This window comes from Dipteris shenzhenensis, chromosome 15, assembly GCF_047967505.1.
Source record: "Dipteris shenzhenensis isolate YYH24624 ecotype China chromosome 15, Dip_SZ_1.0, whole genome shotgun sequence".
NCBI classification, from domain to species: domain Eukaryota; kingdom Viridiplantae; phylum Streptophyta; class Polypodiopsida; order Gleicheniales; family Dipteridaceae; genus Dipteris; species Dipteris shenzhenensis.
The window spans coordinates 19,442,258-19,463,820 of NC_141610.1; the positions used below are offsets into that span (position 1 = coordinate 19,442,258).

Sequence of the window (21,563 nt, forward strand, 5' to 3'; positions counted from 1 at the left end):
GGATATACATGGTGCTACTCCCGTGATACGAAGTAGAGAACTAGATCAATGTGTTTGACAATTGGTATCAGAGCTCAAGGCTACGATTAGGATGGGATTGACGAACAGCACGGGGATCATCTGACGCTGACCTACGAACGGGCTTACGCAAGCAAGTATTGGGAGATAGAAGGTCTTCGACGTAGAGAGTGGAGCTGTTGTGACGACGGACGATAGGCCGGGAGCGTAGGTGACGGGTCGACAGCCGATGATCTGCGAGGTGTTCCACGAACGGAAAGATGAGTGTTGACGAACCGTAGCTGGAACTCGGAATTAGGCAGGTCTTTTGACGTGGACAGTCCATGATTGACCGTAGATCAACGGAAGCCTGGCACGGGAAACGTGACGTGCGTGGAACGGGACACGCAGGTGTCTGTGCTGTTGCTGGAGCGGAGGGGACCCGTAAGGTGACTCGATGAAATGAGGTAGATGAAGAGCACAGGAGGGTCCTGCTACTCGTGACCTCCATGCGACGGATTCATCCGACGAATTACATACAAGTGGGTTGGACGATGCGTGGTTGACGAACGACGTGCTCCAGTCAGGGCCATGCATGGTCGCGTAAATAGTTCGTGGGTTTGGTGACTGTTTCGTGGAGCGTGGGGATCCCAGGTGACGCAGTGCAGGCTGGTTAGCCGTGGTCTGCTTCGTTGGCACACGTACGTGCAGCGATCTGCAACACCAGCAGTCTGTTCGTAACCAGTGACTGGGGCTACGATCTAGCGATAGTCTGGGACGCAGATTGGGCGCAGAAGCGTAGGACTTGACCAGGGAGCTTTCTTTGATCTCCATTAGTTTCGTGTTGTTTTTTTTTCCTTCTCGATTAAGTAGGGCGATGCGCTACTTCCATAGACAGGATAATGTGAATGATCAGCATGCATGAAGCTTCAATGTTATAGCAAGGACAGATTATGCTTGAGGATATGCCTGTGTGCTTCAGTCAGAGTTTGTTGCAGGAGCTTCCCTAGTATAGGAAAAAGCGCTATTTGGGTTATGCATGTATCGAATGCCTAGTCAGTGTGCATGTGGGATTGCAGGAATTCCCTAGTATAGGGAATTGTGCCAGACTGTTAGTACACTGAATTGGGTCAGCTTGTAAATAGAGTTTTCTAGTGGTGTTTATTAAAAAAAAAAAAAAACCAAAACAAAACAAAACACCCATTGAACAAAATGGAAGCAGAAGAAGGGGCTTCCAGAAGGGACCCTGGTGAATCAGGAGTCCGGCCGACCTAGCAGGGATCGCGCCTTGTAGCTCATACTTTAGCTGGCAGGATTGCATTGCTGGAGGATGCCTTGCAACAGTTGTTAGCGCAGCAATTACAGGCCAATGCAGGGCAGTCTGAACTTAGGAGAGCGATACATAGTATGTCTGCCAGACCTTCTCGAGAGGAGAAGGGAAAGGCTCCAATGGAACCGGAGAGTAGTGTCCATACGGTCGAGCCTAGAAAGGCTAAAGTGTCAAATATTGCCAATTACAGACCGGAAAAGTATTCTGGTCGGATGAACGACCGTAGCTCCAATGTCATTGAGACCTGGTTACACAAATGCGACGAGGCGTTCACCATTTGTGAAATCAGAAATGACATCAAGAAGATCCGTGAGGCCACCTACATGTTTAGTGAGGCAGCGGATAGGTGGTGGATTAAATAACAAAAAGATGGGATAGCATCCACTACCTGGGAGGGGTTTAAAAGAGAGTTCAGGAAACACTTCTTACCTCCTGACGAAGCATCCCGAGCTTGGGATCAATATAGGAACCTTCGTCAGAGAAATTTATCAGTGGCAGAATACACTGATAAGTTTCGAGAGAGTGTAATGAAGGTTGACGAACCCTGCCTCAATCAATCCAAGTGAAAGATTTCATATTCGGATTGAATGATCGAATAAAAATGGAAGTTCGGGCTAAGTATGCGAACACGTTAGATGATGCAATAGCTATAGCCCTGAACTATGAGGATGCCAAGGGCAGCAAGCCAAGTGGGTTTGCACAAGTTGGAACCCAGTATGGGTATCCGAAGAAATCTGGGTTTAAGAAGAAGTGGGCTAGTAGAGGGAGTGGTTCGCAACCAAGTGGTCAAGCCAAGCAGGCGAGACCGGCTGAAACTCCTAAACCAAGTACCACCATTGGAGTGAAAAGGAAAGTAACCCCAATGGCAGCCCGGGCTTGGTCTAAGTCTCCCTTGAACCCAGAACAAAGGGAAAAAGCGAGGAGAGAAGGCTTATGCTTTGGTTGCCTTCAACCTCATCAGTGGAAGGATTGTCCACGTAACAAAGATTGTCGGATGGCTGAGATGGTGATCTCAGAGTGCGACGTGGAGATGGAGGGAAGTCCCAGAGCGGAAGAGATGCAGATTCTGCTAGCGGGATCTTCTCAGAGGTCAGTACCTTGTTTGTTATGTGTGTCTGTTGCTAAGCTAGTGACGAGTGCACCTGATAACATCCTATCTAAGCCCGCAGCAACGGGGTATACAGCCTTTAATGATACGGAGTTAACTAAAATGAAAGGGCAAGTGGCCAATCATGATGTCATTGTGTTGTTTGACTCGGCGTCAACTCACAATGTGATTAACTCCAAGCTCGTGAAGAGGCTGAAATTAAAGACAAGTCCATCTGACTATGCGTATACAGTCAGGATGGCAGATGGAAGTTCAACTGAAGTATGGGACCAAAGGGTTACCCAGTTGGAGCTTCGGATTCAGGACTATACTGAGAAGCTTGATTTTGAAATGACCAAGCTTGCTCATGCAGATATAGCCCTGGGTATGGCGTGGCATTCTAAGAAGAATCCAGCCATTGATTGGAAAAAGCACGTATATCAATTCAAGATGAATGATGTGCTTTATGTCTTACGAGGTGAGAAAGATATACCTCAGGGACCGTTGGTTTCCGTGATGAAAATCCGAAAAGCTCAAGTAGAGTTTTTATTCCTTTGCACAGCATCGGTAGAGCCGGTTGATGATTCTTCGGCTAGCACTGATGTTACGCAAAGTGGTGAGATGGCCAAGCTGGCTAATCTTATAACAGAGGAGTTCTCTGACTGTTTTAGGAATGAACTACCTTATGGGTTACCTCCAGAGCGGAAAGTTCAACATAAGATTGAACTAATCCCGGAGGCAGAGCCTGTAAATAGATCTCCCTATAGAATTAGTTTTACTGAAGAGGCGGAGGTGCATAGACAACTGGAAGAATACCTCAAGTTGGGACAGATTCAACCAAGTTTCTCACCTTTTGCTTCGCCAGTGATATTAAAGAAGAAAAAGGATGATACGTTTCGCCCTATATAGATTACAGAGCATTGAATAATATCACTGTTAAGCACAGATATCTGATGGCTCGGATTGATGATTTGCTAGATGCATTACATGCAGCCGTGATTTTCAGTAAGATAGATCTTAAGTGTGGCTACCATCAGATCCGGATTAGAGCCGAGGATGTGCATAAAACCGCTTTCAGAAGCATATTTGGTCATTATGAGTTTTTGGTAATGCCCTTCGGACTTACTAATGCTCCAACGACATTCGTCATGCTTATGAACGATTTACTACGTCCGTATATCGGAAAGTTCGTAGTACATTTTATTGACGATATCCTGATATTCAGTGAAAGTCTTACTGAGCATCGTGAACACTTAAGAGTAGTGTTCAGTACTTTGAGGAAAGCCAGTCTTTATGTAAATAAAAAGAAAACTATACTGTGTATGGTTAGGCTTGAATATTTAGGGTTCATAATTACTCCACAGGGGGTAGAAATGGATCCGAAGAAAGTGGCTGCGATACTGACTTGGCCAATCCCTCAGAGTCTGACCGCGTTGCGATCATTCTTGGGATTTGTCTAGTTTTATAGAAGGCATATCAAAGGATATTCCGGAATAGTATCGCCATTGACTGATCTCACCTCAGATAAAGTATCTTTTATTTGTGGACAGAATCAAGAAGAAAGTTTTAACACCATAAAACAAGCTGTGGTCACAGGATCAGTGTTAAAAATAGTTGATCCCCAGAAACCGTTGTTCCTAGAAACCGATGCAAGTGGCATTGCGGTAGGAGCAGTCCTCCTTCAAGAGGGAAGGCCAATAGCCTTTGAAAGCAAGAAGCTTTCTCCCTCTCAAAGGAATTGGCCAACTCATGAATTGGAGTTGTATGCTGTTATCCATGCTTTGAAAACATGGAGGCATTACTTGTATGGTTCAGAGTTTTATGTGGATGTGGATCATGATACTCTGAAACATTTTTGTAAACAGCCTGACTTGAGGAGCCGCCAAGCTAGGTGGGCAGAGCTCATGCAGGAGTTTAATCTAACGATTCGGTACCGAAGAGGAAAAGACAATAAGGTTGCTGATGCGTTGTCTCGCATTATGCACAACCTGAGTTTCACGGTATTAGAGAGTGCTCTAATGACCGAGATTAGAGAAACTCAAAAGGTGGACGAGTTTGTCCAGAGCTTATGGCCTAAGGCTCATGTGTTACAACCTGGGGAAAATGACAAGGATGACCTGGCATCCAGAAAAGGCCAAACTTATGTAAGATATACCATAAGGGATGGTATGCTAGTAAGAAATGGCAAGGTTGTAGTACCTAGTCAGAATGATCTCAGGCAGAGAGTCATTTGACAGTGCCATGATAGCCCGTGTGCGGGACATCGAGGGGTTGAGAAGACATATGATCTCGTGAAACGAGATTTCTTTTGGCCAAAGATGAAAAAGCATATTCATGAATATGTGACACGGTGTTTCTCGTGTCAGGTAAGTAAGGCCGAGCGGGTGAAGCCACCCGGACTTTTACAGCCCTTGGAAATACCACTAAGTAAGTGGGAGAGCATTTCCATGGACTTTATTGTAGGGCTGCCTACGACACAAGGGGGGTATGATTCTATCCTTGTGGTGGTTGATCGTCTAACCAAGATGGCTCACTTCATTCCGACTAGAGAGTCTGTTAATGCCCCGCAAGTGGCGGATTTGTTCATTAGACATATATTTCGTCTGCATGGATTGCCTAGATCCATAGTGTCAGACAGAGATGTCAGATTTACCGGTCATTTTTGGACAGCGGTATTTGAGACACTAAGGACTGAGTTGGGAATGAGTAGTGGGGATCATCCTGAGACGGATGCTCAGACGGAGAGAGTCAACCAGACCTTAGAGGATATGCTGAGGGCATATGTGTCATTGAGGCAACATACGTGGGACAAGTGGTTGCCATTGTTTGAGTTTGCCTACAATGATAGAAAACATTCCTCTACCGGGTTCAGTCCGTTTGAGCTGAACTATGGTTATAGACCAGCCAATCCAACTATAGTTGGAGTATCTCAGAAAGTGCCTAGTGCCGCGAACTTTGTAGTTCAGATGCGGGAGATGCTAGCACTTGCGAGAGCTAATATTCGCCAGGCTATGGATAGAGCCAAGGTGTATGCGGATGAAAACCGGTCTATAAGAGTATTTAAGGAAGGAGAAAAAGTTTTTTCTCAGAGTTCCTTCGCACTCGAAGTCGTTGACTTCAGGAGAGTGTGCTAAGTTATCACCTCGATACTGTGGGCCGTGGTTAATTCTAAAGAGAATAGGCAGTGTAGCCTATAAATTAGAATTACCACAGGGGTGTAAGGTGCACCCGGTTTTTCATGTTTCGCGCTTAAAGAAATTTTTACATACTGGTGACTCACTAATCAAAGGTGTGGTTTTGTTTCAGGAGATAGAGGATATTGCAAGGCGCAAACCAACAAGAATCCTGGACCGAGGAACAATGCAAATATGAAATCGGAAGATACCCACGGTGTTGGTTGCATGGCATGGTCAGCCTCTATCCGAAGCTACCTGGGAATCCGTATATTAGTTGCGGAGAGTGTTCCCAGATTTTATCATCGAGGACGCTGATGTCTGAAGAGGGAAGGATTGTTACACTCTAGCCGAGGTAGCATGACCTCGGAAGAATCAGTCGACATTTCCCTTAAAGGATCTATCTCTGTGATATATGTGTTTGCGCTTCATATAAATGATCGGGAGGGATTTAATGTCAAGGTCCTAGGTGAGGGCTGATAGCACCAGACTAGGTAGATCTAAGGCCAAGGGCCTAGTGCAAAGATTGTGCCTAGGGGCAAAGGATTTAATGCATCCCAAGAGAGGGGTGAAATGTTGCTTTAGGAAGGCCTATATGGATGACATGTGGCATCTAGATCTATCTAGGGAATTGGGGCTTGCTGAGGCTAGTGTGAAGAGAGAAGGGAATTATTCACGTTGGATTTTGAACGAAGATCTCTCTCTGCTTGTCAGCCTCAGCGAGATATGGCTGGGAGGATATACATGGTGCTACTCCCGTGATACGAAGTAGAGAACTAGATCAATGTGTTTGACAAAGCAGGTTTGACAAGCCCCCAGAGGTTTTTCCTCATCAATGCAAACTTAATCTTCATCTGCCATGTGTGAAAGCCTTTACCATTGAACTTATCCATATTCAAGATGGTAGCCATGAGAGGGTCTAACCCAAAATGGGCAGTGTCTACTCTCTTACAAGGCTAGAAACAGTTGAAGAGCTTCAAAATACAAGCATTTAGAGTAGCAAAGGCTTGTAACCAAATTCCATACTACAAAACATAATGGAAATGATGTTTTCACTTGCATGCTTCATAGAGGTGGCTAAATGAAAGCATTCCAAGCAAATCCAGGTGTAGCAACTTAAAGCAAAGCTGTAGCCATAGTTGTACTGAAGCTATTCAATACTTTAAAACATCAGAAATGCTAAAGTAGCATCTAATGTAGCATCAAACTCACAACATTGTCAAAACTGTCCAAAATAGAGACCTGAACTTGGAGGGTGCAATTCTCACAGCTCATAGCTCTATTCAAGGGGATTTTTATGCAGGAAGAAGGGCCTTATACCAGAGAAGGGCTACCAGCAAGGAGAGGCGCAATGTTGCGTCAGGTTGCCATAGCCAAGCTTGAGAAGACCGACTGGTACCATTCCTTGTCCAAATGAGCTCAGATTTCAATAGCAGGTTCCCTTCAGTGTCGTGCAGCTCGGGCTCAGAGGAATTGACAGAAGGATAAGCACAGAGGCGGCATTGCGCGAAATTTCGTCAGAGAGTGTGAGTGTTGGCGTTTCACGTACAATCGAAATTTCACTAAAAGCTTGCAGCTGGAAGTTCGCCCATACAAGAGGAGTTTGCAGCTCAGAGGGTTTGGGCAATGGTCGTTTGTAGGCAGAGAACAGAGCTCTCAAAGATTTTGGGAAGGAGGAAAATGGAGAAGATGAAGAAACTTGTAGTTTATGCTAGAGATAGCATCTAATGTTAGGCTAGGCTAGATCTAGAACCTAAAGCTCTGATACCATTTGTAGGATCCCGTAGGATAGAATAGATGCATCTTGCAAGAGGTGTGAGAGCACAATGAAAGAAAGATGGTAGATCTCTATATGATTGTGAGAGAGAGGACTCTTTCTTATAGAAAAGGGGAGAAGGTAATACCTTCCCTACATAGTGGCAATCAGCCCCTACATCAGTGGGAATCATTCCCTACATCAGTGGGATTGCCTTTGTCTTACATCATCACTTAGGTCACACATTAGACACATCATAGCACTTGATGTGCCTTTACAATACACACAAACACACATGTGACTCCCCTAGATGCACACATGCACCATAGAGCAAGCCCTTGATCATACTTACCCCAACATCACATCTGCTCCGTTGACAATTGTTCACGTATACTTGCTGTAACAAGTCTTCCCACAAGCTCCTCTCACAGTTACACTCAGCAAGCCCCGCCTCACAAGCTAGGATTGTGTGCTTTGATACTAGAGTTGCATCCCCCAAGGCACACAATGTTATGGATGTAACATGACTCTTTCCCTATCATCCCACGAATGTGGAGCTCAACATCAAGGGCTACTATCTTTTGGCTGGGAAGTGTCTTGGATTGGGTGGTGGAAAGATTGATTTGGGCTGCTGGAGAGTCCTTCGTATCGACACCATTAAAGAGAATTGAATTTGCACCTGCGATATTTTTGTTGGGCATCTAGAGGTGTTGATTGCATGGGAAACCCCAATGAAGACATCCGCCAAAGATCTAGACTACTCATCCCAAAATTCTTCTCCCATGACTAAACATTAACGTCTCTTAACTCCATAGCTAATAGGATGGGTAGAATATTTTCCTACCACATCTCATGCTTTGTTTTGGAATGTGAAAATGTACATAGGATAACCTCAACCCCAAGTCCCCTGAGTGATGAGGAACATAGGGTCTTGCGGGCCTGCCTCGAACATCTGGTGATAGCCAGGTATGGTACTGCACCAGCAGAATGCGCCCCAAGTGATCAAACCTAGCTCTGGCTCTGCACGAGTGAGGATCCCGAAAGCCCACCTCCACACTTCCTGGGCGCGAGTGCAGCTCCACAGGCAGTGTTTTGGTGACTCCTCGTCCTCATGACAAATCTGACAGAGTCCCTCCTGACCAAACTGCCGCAACCAGCTCCCCACTGGAAGTCCGTTGTGGGCGAGTAGCCAAAGGAAGTAGGAAATCTTCCGCGACTGCCAACTCTCCCACAAGGCCTTCTTGAAGGCCTGAAGAAATAGCCTGGAAATACCCTGAGCATACCATCTGGGCCGCTGGGTGGGCGGTCTGCTCTGCATCCTTCCGAGAACGCTCCTGCCGAGCTTCGCACTGTATGCGAAGAAAGGGGTTGGCCCCTGGTCTGCCACAACCTCTGGCCATCTCCACTCTCCTGGGCCCCAGTCAAGCTCTGAAAGGGCCCGCCCCTCCCAAAGCGAGAGACGCCACAACTGCAACTGATCTGGGCATCCCGCAACATTTGGCAGAGGTGGACACAGGATCTCAGGTGAGACAGCCAGTTTGGGAGATTATTGGCGGCATCATTGGATGGCACATTTGGACCTCGCGCTGCGCGCAGATCCTCGGAGGCACCTCACCCTTGACTGCCCAGATCATGGCCGACATCTGGAGCGAGATTATCCACACGCTCAGAGGTCAGTGGGACCAGATCCAGGGGGACTCCCGGGCCGGCCGGGAGAAGCGGAGACGTTTCCTCCGAGATTGGGATACACAGGGCCTCTTCTCCGAGCATACATCTTAGGGCCTTCAGTGGCGCTACTCACCGCCTCTCTGGCTATTTACTCACACCCGCCTGATCCCTCCGTGAGAGAGAGCTTTTGATTCCTCTTAGGGCTGCGTCCGATTTGTGAATGCAGCCCCGTCAGCTGCAAAACTGACCCCATGTATTCTTGTTTCTCGAAGTAATATAATCAGCACTGTTTTTTCAAAAAAAAAAAGATGTGCAAGACAGTAAATAGATAATGCTCAGAAACAAATATAGAAGCAACTCTTTATATTTCCGTCCGTCCACAAAGTAGGACAGGATACAATACCGAAAGGTTCTCCTACTAGATGTCAAGCACTTCTAGATCTTTGAGCCCGCGTGCTCCACCTCGAGAAAATGTAGATTCTCTGTCTAGATCCCTTTGTTAGAATTATTATCATATTCTAGGCAATGGCCAATGTAATGTAATAAGTGGGTTAGGGGCACTTTTCCCTCATAGGGGTTTTTCCTCCTAACCACAGTCTAAACCCCTCACTTCTCTTTTGTACACACTTCATTTTCAGTCCACTATTCAGCAAACTTACGTTCAGCTCACTCTCTTGCTCACTCTTGTTTTGTCACTTAGACAAAACCCCTCACTTCTCTTTTGTACACACTTCATTTTCAGTCCACTATTCAGCAGACTTACGTTCAGCTCACTCTCTTGCTCACTCTTGCTCTCATTGTTCACACCCTTCCACCTCGCTGTCCGGAAGCCAGCCTAGGTGGGCAGCACCTTGCGCTGAGTCTGCAACCCTATGTCAGCCTCCTTCTCCTCCTGTGTGTAGGGTAAAGGGGCCAGTAAAGAGGCGGGTGCCTTTAAAATGTCATCAAGCCCCCCAATAGGGAGGCAGGTGCCACCCAATGCTCTTCATAGGAAAAGATGAGTGTCAAGCCCTCCTTTCACCATTTTTTGGACACATAGTGCCTTAGTACTGGGCCTCACCTGACCTAAGCATTGGCACTCACAGATTTCTATCTTCCACATTTTTTTTGAAAAGTTTGAAAAAAAAATTTAGCTCCCTATTACGACCCGATGACTGTGATAGCTTCAAATCTGAATTCTGATTTTAGGAAGGCCATTTACACCATGGATTAGTGCTAAAAAGTTAGCCCTTCATAGTACCGCCCCCCTTACCCTAGGTCCAAGGATGGGCTTGCTGCTGCTGCTGTCTTGCTGCTCCAAGTGATATGATGATCACAAACACCTTGCTGCCCTAGAAGACAGCCAAGGTCCAGCCTCTAGGTAACTCAGTCTGCAGCACACCTTCCACTCTCCTTGACCCCCAGTGTGAGGCCCAAGGGAGCTGCTCCTGTCTGCTCCTTTTCTTGCTGGATAGTTGGATGTTTGTATGAGGCATAATGGCCTCCTTTTATAGGCCCAAGGCCCTCCCCAAAAACTGACCAGTCTGGCCGACTTTTAGGGTCTGTTTGGGCTGACCCTGGTCTGTAGGAAGGGCCCTCTTTTCCAGGGCCTTTGGCCCACACTCCAAGGGCTTTAGCCCTCCTTCCAAGGCAGGGTCCCAGCCCCTTCTGTCTGCCTATATAAGGCTTGCTTGGCTTGCTCCAACCAGCCCAACCAGGATGCCCAACCCTGCTGCTGGTACACCTGCCTCTGCTGCGCCCCTTTCTGGCACCCTGTCCTGCCCACACGTGTGCGCCTTTGCTGCGCCACATGTTGCCTCAGTCCGCCCTCCTGTGCACCTCTGTTAGGGGCCTGTTCCAGCCTGTATGGACAGTCCTTGAAGCGCCTCTGCCAGGCTGCTGTGCTGCCCACTTGGCAGCTCATGTGCTGCCCATGTGGCAGCCCCTTTTGGCTGTCCTTCCTTGTGAGGTGCTGCCCATGTGGCAGCCCCCTCCCTTACCTTTTCTTTTGGGCACATGCCCTAGGTCTCCCTCCCCCATGCTCTCCTCATATGGGGGCTTACAGATGGGGTGGTGACCTTTCCAACAGGAAATTGGCTTAAGGAAATTCCATAGTCTGTCTATTGTGACTATCAAATGTTACAGAATGATTGACAGCTTATGCCCAGGTTCAACTGGAGTTGAAGTTGCCTTACATTTCTGCATTCTGAACCAGTGTAGCAGCCCATGTATATACTTGGGACTGTTGCATGACAATGCGCTCTTCTGTCTGCATGAAATGAATAAACAAGTCCGTCCCAAATCTGACATTTCAAATGAGGCTTTAAGATCAGAGTTACATTCTTCAATTCTGTCCTCATTTATACCTGTGAGCAGCATATCATCCACATAAAGAATGATTACGATTAAATCCTCTTTGTCTTTGGAGTCTCTTGACATAGCGGGTTTTTTCAGTTGGACTGTTTTTCAAACATTGGCTGGTTAAATAAGTAACAGATCTGGATTGGAGAAGAAATTAAAGACAAGTGGAGTTCTTTCTCAAAGTAGCTGGCCGAATAAACGTGTCCACACAACTGAGCTCTTGCCTCAGACTTTTGTGTGGGAAAAAGGAATGGAGATATATTCATATGATGGAGCATTGTCTCTCCTCATTGTCTGGGGTATTTGTTTCTGCAAGTGGCATACCAAAGAAACCTCATCTAATGAGATATATAGACTTTTTCATGCATGCTGTTTAACACAAATGCTAGAGGTGGAAACATTTATGTAGTACATAATGCTCCCTCAAGGTTCAGAAACTTCTTGTCCTTGCCAATGCCACAGACACAATGTGTTGGCAAGATGTGCAGTGTTGAATCATGGCTTGGATATTTAATCTTGTGATTGTTAGCATTTCCATTTTCAGAAATGATTTCTGTTGCAGTCGATGGGAAAGCTTGACTGCTTTGTATTAAAAAATGAGACAAGCAGGTATATCGGCCCTGCCATTTTATATTTCAAACATAATCTCTGATTCTTATTTCAGATTCTTTTTTAAGTCCCTTTTGCTTCTGTTTTGAGCACAAATAAAATGATGCTTCTTTTCTTACCATTTCTCGACAGCTGTTAGCTCCTTGCGACTACTTCAGAAACTCTTGGAGCTGATGCTTGGTTGTTATGCATTGTTCTGCAGAGAGACGGCTGCTCTGTGGATATCTGTGGATGTTCCTGCAGCACAACCGCCTGGAGTATATACGGGGGAAATCATCATTACTGCAGTGAAGGCTGATGCAAAGTAATACTCTCGCTTGCAATTACCTTCTTGAGGTCAGTTTAATATTGTAGGCTCTAATTATGGCAAGGACTAGTGTAATCTTTTGATCATAGAAATACAGTGTGATTTAATCATTAATGGTTGTGTGCTAGATGCAGTCGTTTCATTTTTTAATAAGTTGACTTGTCTGCAGCCTGATGCAATTGGATGCAAGTATTAGTGACAAGGAAGATTTGAAGAATGCTGTACGGAATCTGCTGGGAAATTTGGATGCTCTAGAGGGCAAGTCACTACATGAAACGGTAAGAAATTATTGGATTTTCTGATTTGCAATGAAGATATCTATGGAAGTTATCATTACAAGCAAAGGATTTGTTAACAAAGTGTGTTTTTAGAGTCTCATGAAAGGCTCTTGCTGTGGGTGCCATGCAGATGGAAGCAGTCCAAGCTTTAAGGGAAGGATTAAAGCAGCTGTACGAGTCGCATTACCTATTAGGCGGACAGGTGGAGAATGGTACAATGGATATTGATGAAGATACAGGCACTTCACTTGCTGTACGGGTGAAGCTGAGTGTGACAGTGTGGGACTTTATTTTGCCAATTACTCCGTCTCTTCCAGCTGTATTTGGTGTATCCTCACAGCTCTAAATGATTTGTTGATGATTGATTATGTGCAAAGTTTCCATTGCAGGCTTGTTTCCTTAATAAGTATTAAAGGTATCTGAAACCGTGATAGAAGATCGCTTTGGTTTGGAGCATGGAAGCAATGCTTGGTATGATGCTTTAGACATGCATCACCAGTGGCTGCTAAACTATCGAATAAGTCCATTCTTTTGCAGATGGGGAGACAACATGCGTGTCTTGGCCTATACTTGTCCATGGCCTGGTAATTCTTATGTTGTTTTGTTTTAAACACTGAACAAGAGTGTTGAGTGTAGTGAGAATATATATTTTGTTTGGTCAACTTGAGCCTCATGGAAAATGAAAAGGATGGGAATCTGATCATGTTACAGCTGACCATCCAAAGGCGGAGGAGTATTATGCTGATCCAAGGCTGGCTGTTTATGCTGTACCTTATGCCCCAATTTTGTCAAGGTGAATATAACCTTTGATTGTTTTATCATGGTTGACTTGCTTGGTATTCTTGATGAGTGCTGCTTCAATAATAAGAATTTATACCTAATTTAGGTAACTTGGCACATGGGATGCAATAAGCTACAGTAATCTTCTGGATGCACAGCGGGTACAGCTATGATGTGCAACATGCAACATACCTTTTATTATGTGGCCTTGAATGATCTGTCCTTAAAGAGAGATGTCCAGGATGCGGACATCAGGAATACCCGTTCTTGCTTTAGTGGTGTGATGACCTTAGCTAATAGGACTTAGATAGACTAGTGCTAACGAATGGTTGAAATCATCTCACAACCTGCAAAAGATATCTTTCTGTCGGAGACATATATCCTTGCAGTTTGGATTGCTGTTTTCTTATTATTTTTCCATTGCCGTCTACAATTTTGAGCCTTCTTTATTCTGTGGGGCTGACATTACAGCTCACCAAGACTATAGTAGATTGTAAACTGTGGGCATCCTTCAGGGTGGGGCTTGGGTTGCTTGAGCTAGGAGTAAGGCCAAGGCCAGCTTGATGACCCTTGGGTAGTTGAGTGTGTGACAGATACCGTTAAGGCGTGGCCTGATCCCCTGCATGACCTCCAGTCAGATCATCATGGCAGGGAACTTTGCAGAGGAGAATTGTGTTAGCTGTTAGTCAATTTGAGGAGTGCGAGCTTCAATACTTTAACATGGTCCATAAAAGCTGATCTTAGTCCCTAAGTGGAATGCTCTCTGCAGGACTTGATCATTTCGCAAACCTTCTGTATGTTTTCCAGGCACTGTGGTACTTAGGGTATCTGATTCCAATGGATCCCATGCTGCAAGACAATAAACATTGTGATATCTCTTCTGACTTTGAGACAATGAAGAACAATATCTTCTGGCTTAAATATAACTTTTATGCCAAGCTAAATTGGGTATGCACTTGTGGGTTTTGAAAATGATACAGTACAAGACAAACTTTTTTGTGCATGTTATACATTCTTGTTATTGTGCATTAAGTTGGTATTTCCTTTTATGTCCCTTCATGCTTCCTTATTGCAAGCTGTTGCCTCGATAAAGGTAAAGAATGAAAGTATTCATGAATGTGTATGAAAGATATACAGTTTAACGAACAAAATGGATTGATACACCAAGCGTGGATAGCCGGAAGGATCAATCTTTTATAAGAAAAGCATGTTAAGAGCAAGTCACTATCTTATATGTATGTGGTTTTGGGTGTGTACCTTCTTTATTGGTTGGCAACCATTATTCCAAAGCCTTGACTGGAATGTGCAACTTTGTCCATGTCCCTCTTGCATCTCTGGAAAAGAAATCATATGTGCGAGCAAACACAATGCAAGGAAGGATATCTGGATCAAACGTTCCAACCTCAACAAACCTAGAGGAGTGGAAGTGCAGCAACATTAGGCTGAAAAGTACAAACGTCCTAAAGTTTGTTGGGATGAGTAATGGGTTCTGGCCTGAAGGTCCAAAGCTGCAATCCAAAAATGTAGTCTAGAGACTAACTGGAATTTTTCTCTTCACGGTAAGTTGCCACTTGGGTTAAGGGAATTGTGCTTACTCTTCTTCTTAAGTGCCATCCTTCATCATTACTGTTTTATGTTGGAGTTTTGATGGAAACTTAGTAGTAAGATCTTTCTGTAAAGGTACGCTCATGTAGGTGTGGATGCATGTGCATGTGAGAGCGGATATACTTCTCTGGTAATCTACACCCTTTGTTGGGGGTTGATGACATTGGTGGAATGTCCTATTGGCTAGTACGTTTTATGTTTTATCATTGGGCCCAACAGTCTTCTCTGTTATGGGTTAAGGCTTATGACTAAGCAAATGCCGATTTCAATTATTGAGGATATCAATGTGATGTCGTGATATGAAAGCACGAGACCTTTTAGGACATGCATTAGGGAGATATTGTGTGAATCCTCACGAGTGTCTATCTAGAAATCATATGATTCTGATTTTGAGGATCCTATAATTGAATGCTGCTTTGTAATGTTGATTGAAGCTCCAGTGCCTCCAAAGAGGTTCTCAGAAAGGAGCTGGGGGTTTTGCGGACAAAACCGCATTGGAAAAAGGCATACTTTTACTTGTGGGATGAGGTATGTCCATTCGTCAATAGTCACTCTCCTTGAATGAAAATGCTTGTGTGTGTTTTCTAGCTTTGAAGGTTGTAAATTTTCATTATGCGAATAAGCCTTAGTTTATATAAGTTCTCTGATGAGTTGCAGCTTATATCTGTTTAGTGGCCTTCTTTACTTTCAGCCCTTGAGTCTGGAGCAATATGATACGATCCGCTCTATGTCTGAAGAGATCAGGTCAACAGCTCCGGATGCTCGAGTTTTGACAACATACTACTGTGGTATAGTGATAATTCTTTCTATCTTAATTGGTGCGTTGCCCTATCAGCTAGATTTAGATGCTTGTTTGGGAGAGACTAAAATGAAATCGTTTAGACTTCACAAGCAGTTGTAGCTTGAATGAAGAGATTTTGGACTACTTTTTGATTAGCCTTCTCCTTTAGTGCTAGCCTTCGTCATGGCTGAGTTTGCCCTTCACCTCCAGAGTGCCGACAGAAACTCAGTACGAAGACTTTGTATAAAAGGATGCTCAAGTATGTGTGGGTGTGTGGATTTGTATGTGTGAGAGCATATTTTTATACGATGGTCTACACCCACTGTTGAGCGCTGATGACATCAGTGGAGATGTCATAGTAGCTAGTCCCTGCTATGCGTGATGGAGTTTATGGTTTTCAATCTTATGAGTGACTATCGTGAGATTAAAACTGCACTATGTTGGGAATGTTCGTGGATTCATCTAGGTATATACTACTGTGGTAAGTCTCTAGCTTATGATTGGTTTTCTTATGTCCAAAATCACATCTTGTGCCACTGTTTGGAATTTCAAAAAATAAAAACTTGAAATTCCTCAGCCAGGCAGGGAGTTGAGAGCTTGTTCATATGTGTAGTACTGATATCATAACGAATCCCTGACCTCTAGCTAACTTCAGCTTGGCCTCTCTTTGGAGGTGTTTGATGCATGAGTCTTTGGAATTGCTTCTTGATGGTGCTTATGACATTCAAAAAGCCTTACCTAGCTAAAAGTGGGGAGCAGGTAGAGTATTCATGTGCATCAGTGGAGACAGCCTGATGGCTTCCTGAGAGCCTGGCTAGGTATGCTATCTCTAGCTTAACCAAGGAATTAACATGGTAGTACGGCCTTTCTTCTTGTAGTGCCTATCCATCATTCCCCTGTCTATGTGTAGCTTTTTGCAGTCAATTGCAAGAGGATATAGCTTGAATCTGAAAGTGGTTTGTCATCCTTCCGGATCACTCCTGTTTATCCTCCATGCTACTCTAGGTTGTTTTTCATACAGCTGCTGGAGTAGCTTTCAAACTTTGGCTTTATATTTTTAGAAGCATTTGGGATGTAAGAATGGTGAGATCTAGATATTAAAATTTCCCTGGCCTGATTTATATTTGGAATTGTTTACTTGTATATGTTTATAGCTTATGCTTAACATGTCTTAACTCTTTATTTGTTGTAGCACAAGACTTGGCTCTCATAATTTTGAGAGTCCTTTTAGACATGTGGAGTTTGACTCGCTGCACTGTTCTTTGCAGGACCCAGTGATTCATCCTTTGCTCCAGGAAGCTTTGAGGCATTTGTGAAAGTACCAAGGTTTTTGCGGCCTCACACTCAAATATATTGTACAAGGTAGGGAAAATGCTATAAATCAATGGAAAGGTTGGCTATTAGTTTGGGAGGTATATGTCTCAAGGATGGAAGCCTAGGTCATAAAACATAATTCCCTGCTTATTTTGAAAAGCTCAGCGTCTTAGATCAGTGGGGCAACTATAAATCTTTTTATCTGTCAACTGCCATTATCGATCTTATGAGATAGCTCTTGTATTTCTTCTGGATTCTTTTAATGATGTTGGTCCATGTCATGCTTCTTGCTTTCTGGTTCCTTCTCCTAAGGTACATTATCAGTTAACAACCTGGTGCAGTGCTATGCCATGATATTGGCGAAACTCTCCTTGGAATTCAGGGCACTGACTGATTTATGTAAATAACTGAAGGGGGATGGTGGAAGCTGAAGAAGTCTATAAGGGTGTGCGACCTGCTGCTCCTCCCCACCATGACCTTCCCCAACTCACCTTCCCTTTTCCCTTACCTGTCTCTCCACCCTCCCCATCTCAATTTTCCTGCATGACAATTGCGGTCCCCTGGCTGTACTTTCTGCTTTCCCTTTTATCAGTTGGGGAGCTGTACAGCCTGAAGACCAACCTGCCCACCCCACCTCCCTCCCCTCCAGGAAAAAATAGAATCAAAATAAATAAAAAAAGCACTGGCCCACCCCCCTTCTATATGTAAAAAATATGCATTAAAAAAAAATCCCTTTTGTTGAACCCACGTGCTATGTTTACATCTTCGTAAGTGAGAGTGTCATTTTGGCATCTTCCATTTCTTGGTACCATGGTTTCTTAGTGTGGCCAAGCATCATGTGCCACGCTTACTAGTCAGCCTGAGGCTTCGAGGTTTGCCTAGGGAGTATCCAAGAGAGTATTCACAGATAATGGGTGGATTGGTTAGGAGATCGAAAGGGATATTTTGGTTAGGAGGGCGTCAAAATATTTGCCATCAATATATGCCTTCGCCTACACGCTTGTCCGAGCACCAAAACACAAGGTTGCTAGCCTGGTGCACCCCAATAGGGTAAAGGGTTTTGGGGGTATACCAATATGTTGGAATTGACGGATCAAAATGACACAATTCATAAGGTGGCAAGGCTTGAGGTTATATATTCTCCTAGGGGCAACCTCACCAAGATTGTGCATGGTATTTGCTACTCATTGTGCCCGTGGCCATGCTAGCTAGTGCCAGCATAGGCAACCAGGTCAACGGCCACGTAGGCGTCTGTACAGCCATTCAGGCAGCCCTGCGCAATTAGCACAGAGTCAACGGACAGTCAATGCTAAGTCATCGTAGGCGATTACTTTTTGACCAACCTAGCCAGCGGTCGGCGTTGACCAGCCGACCAAGGTCAATGGTCGGCGTCGGCCAAGTCGGCCAGGCTGACCTATCAGCCTATAAAAGGGCAGCTATTGGCCCTCATTCTTCATCCACTCCTTAGGCCTTCAAGTCTTCAGAGCAGCAGAGTCAGGCCTCCCCGCAGTAGACCAGCAGGGTAGCCTCAGCCTCTTCAGGGATCTAGTGAGGATTCACCTCCTCTAGGTAGTCTAGTCTTCCAGTTTTGCAGTGAGGGTTTCACCCCCTTCATACAGTTCTATTCAGCCCTTTGAGCATTCATTATTCAGTTGTATATCCACTAACATTCTCTCCCTCTGATTCTCTCACTCACATCCATAGCTCACTTTGTGTATTTAGTGCATCATCTTGCAGTTGTAGTTAGTATTGAGCAAGAGAGAGAGAGAGAGGATAGTCTATCTCCTGCTACAATACGTTTGGGTCATGACTTTATAGGAGGGTACAAATTTTTTTTTGAATCAAATTTGATACATATTGCAATCTCCACTAGAATGATGGAGATTTGATTGACAGAACACTCCAGGCAGAAAAAGTCAGAAGTGCTCAAGAAGTTTGGCTAGATGAACCTATGGAGGCAAGGATCACTTTGATAAAAAAAAATCTCAAATATAAGAACTAGGTACTTTTGGCCAGTCACGAGTGGAAGAATGCACATTGAAATGTTCGCCATCAAGAAGAGGCACCATGAGGTACCCCTTGAAAGAGGTTGTTTCCTTTTTTTTTAAAACTCTAAATTTCCATTTGTCTTTGTATGCCTAACATGTGGTAATGTGTTGGCTTAGTCTCACATATGTGATTGCGATTGGTGGTGGAACCCAACTAAGATGGGAAGGTCCTCATTCATAGCATTTTCTATGGGTCCTTTTGAGAGCGGCTAGGTGGACAAACTGCGATGGTCTGAAACGGCTCTTGACTTGCCACTATGCATATATTGGCTGCAATCTGAATCTTGGCATGGTATGAGCCCAAGGGTTGGGGAGATTCTAGGTGTAGTAGATGGGTGGGGTCAGGTGTGAGGGGGCATCTTGGAGTTTGTGCTTGTCTTCGCACACTTGACATGTGGCAACATGTTGGGTTAATCCCACATGTGATTCTAATTGATGATGGGACCCATTTTAGATCGGTAGGTCCTCATTCATAGCATCTTCTCTAGTTCATTTTGAGAGTGGTGGTAGACTATGATGGTTTGACCACAGCTCTCGGTGTGCATAAGTTGGCTGCAGTCTGAATTTTGACACCAAGTTGGGGCTTTTGGCAGCTGATAGGCATCATGTCGAAGAGCTTGGAAAAGCTAACAATTCATCCCAAAGAAGCATCGAGAGGTGGAATTTCTATAATGGTTGGAAATCATAGTAGCACCTTGGGCTCCCTACAAAGCAGAAGCGTGCTTGAGGACACTTTCAACAATTCTTGTAGGTTTGTCATATCAATGGAGCAATGGTAAAGGAAAAGGACATGAATTATTTCCCATGTACCTGTGAGAGTGCGCAGTGGAATGGATACACACTGTGGGTGAGAGAGAGCACTCAGCAAAGAAATGCACAGAGGGAGTAAGAGGGAGAGAAAGAGAGAGAGATTGCATAAGTGATCTCCTGGAAAAGCCCTTTATATCACCGGGCAAAAACCACATGGAAAGATAAAAACAAATGAAGGGAGGGGGCTAGGGTCATTCCCAACCTCAACCAACCGACCACTCGGGGGGCATATAGTCAACCCCTTGCTCTAGAAAACCGACCCAGACCTAGGGGGCCCGACCCACATCTGCTGCATGGCCGACTGCTCCTCCTGGCCCTTATATCAGGCCCTCTAGGGGCTGGCCTCCATCTGCCCTATAAGGTTCTGTGCTCCAGCCTAGGGGGCCAACCACTCTGCTAGATAGCTGACCTGCAGGTCAGGCTATCTGCCCCAAAGGGTGGCCATAACTGGCCCCTACAAGAGCCTATCGAGGGCACCTCAGAAGGGGCTGCCACGCAGCAGCAAAGTAGGCCTGAAGGCGGCCCTGAACAGCCCCGCACATGGGCAGCAACCCCTCCAGCATGGGCTATCTGCCAATAGACCCAGAGGGCCCCGACCCATGTCATGAACTGTGCCAACCCTATTTGCCTAACCTCACAAGAGGGGTGGGCACACCCACAACACTGGCCCTCACTCATCTAACCTAGCCTCACTCATTGGGCGGGCACACCCACAAGCAAGGCCCTCTCTCTCTAGGTGACATCAGGAGATGTTGACCTTCAACAGTAGTGTGGACAAGAACACTCTAATGTGGTTCAACCAATTCACAATTGGTTATTTTACAGACTGGTAGCACATGATCGAGGAATTTCCTAGATGATTCAGGAAGGAGATTAATGAGGAAGATGTCCAAACCAAGTTGAGTGATTTGAAGTAGAAAAAGAACGAGTCCATCCAAGATTTTATAATATGGATGCGAGCCCTCATAATCTAGCTAAGCACGCCACCTGATGTTGCACCTTGGAGGATGCTCATTCTTGGGCTTGGTTTCTTGTGCCACGTGGTTGGCATCCACATGCATTTGTTGGAATACCAACACATTGTCTTGTCATGCCCAAACCTGGAACATGCATCATAGTACTTGGCTCTACATTCAGTATTTGGTGGGCTTTAGAAACACTAATACACATGTCCGACATTCATTGAGGACAAATGGGTGGTGCCTTTTATCGACCTCACCCCCCTTCTCTTCCTACAAAAAGGCTACATGGGCCCCTCTTCCCTTCATTCCATCCTCTCCAAAATCCCATGTCCAATTTCTTGCTGCTTCCTATTGTGAGCTCCTTTTGCCCATCCTCTCTATTAGAATGGTAATTATAGACATAATGGATGCATGCTTTCAAGATGTAACTTCCCTCATGTTTTCAAAGTGTTGCCTCCTTTAATAAAACAAATTTGAGAAAGCTTGGAACTCAATAAAATGCGTAAACAAGTTTTTGTGCTAGCGGGATCAGCATAATCGAACTTGAAAGTTAAACATGCTCTAGGACTTATTGGAAGCATTTAATTGAGTGCTTTATGCAAGGGCCAATATGGGGCCCCTATCCTCTCACTTCAAGTCTTCTTTGGGGCTCTGAAGAGTTCTCAATACTTATCCAAGCTCTTTGAACTTAGTTTAAGCTCCATTTCCTTTTCTAGGC

At 44.9% G+C, this 21,563-nt stretch overlaps 1 protein-coding gene across 7 annotated transcripts in view; it reads left to right on the forward strand.

The window, feature by feature from the left end:
• Positions 1-21,563, forward strand: part of LOC147893506 (alpha-1,6-mannosyl-glycoprotein 2-beta-N-acetylglucosaminyltransferase) — an 81,492-nt gene that overhangs the window by 20,993 nt on the left and 38,936 nt on the right. For 6 of the 7 annotated variants that reach the window (XM_087386133.1, XM_087386134.1, XM_087386136.1 and 3 more), the window contains 8 exons: positions 12,163-12,264; positions 12,437-12,545; positions 12,676-12,873; positions 12,961-13,129; positions 13,257-13,338; positions 15,365-15,458; positions 15,622-15,718; positions 16,980-17,073. In XM_087386133.1, coding sequence (XP_087242259.1) covers positions 12,163-12,264; positions 12,437-12,545; positions 12,676-12,873; positions 12,961-13,129; positions 13,257-13,338; positions 15,365-15,458; positions 15,622-15,718; positions 16,980-17,073 — 945 coding nt within the window. The remainder of the gene's footprint in view (positions 1-12,162; positions 12,265-12,436; positions 12,546-12,675; positions 12,874-12,960; positions 13,130-13,256; positions 13,339-15,364; positions 15,459-15,621; positions 15,719-16,979; positions 17,074-21,563) is intronic. The other variant, XM_087386135.1, reaches the window with a different exon arrangement.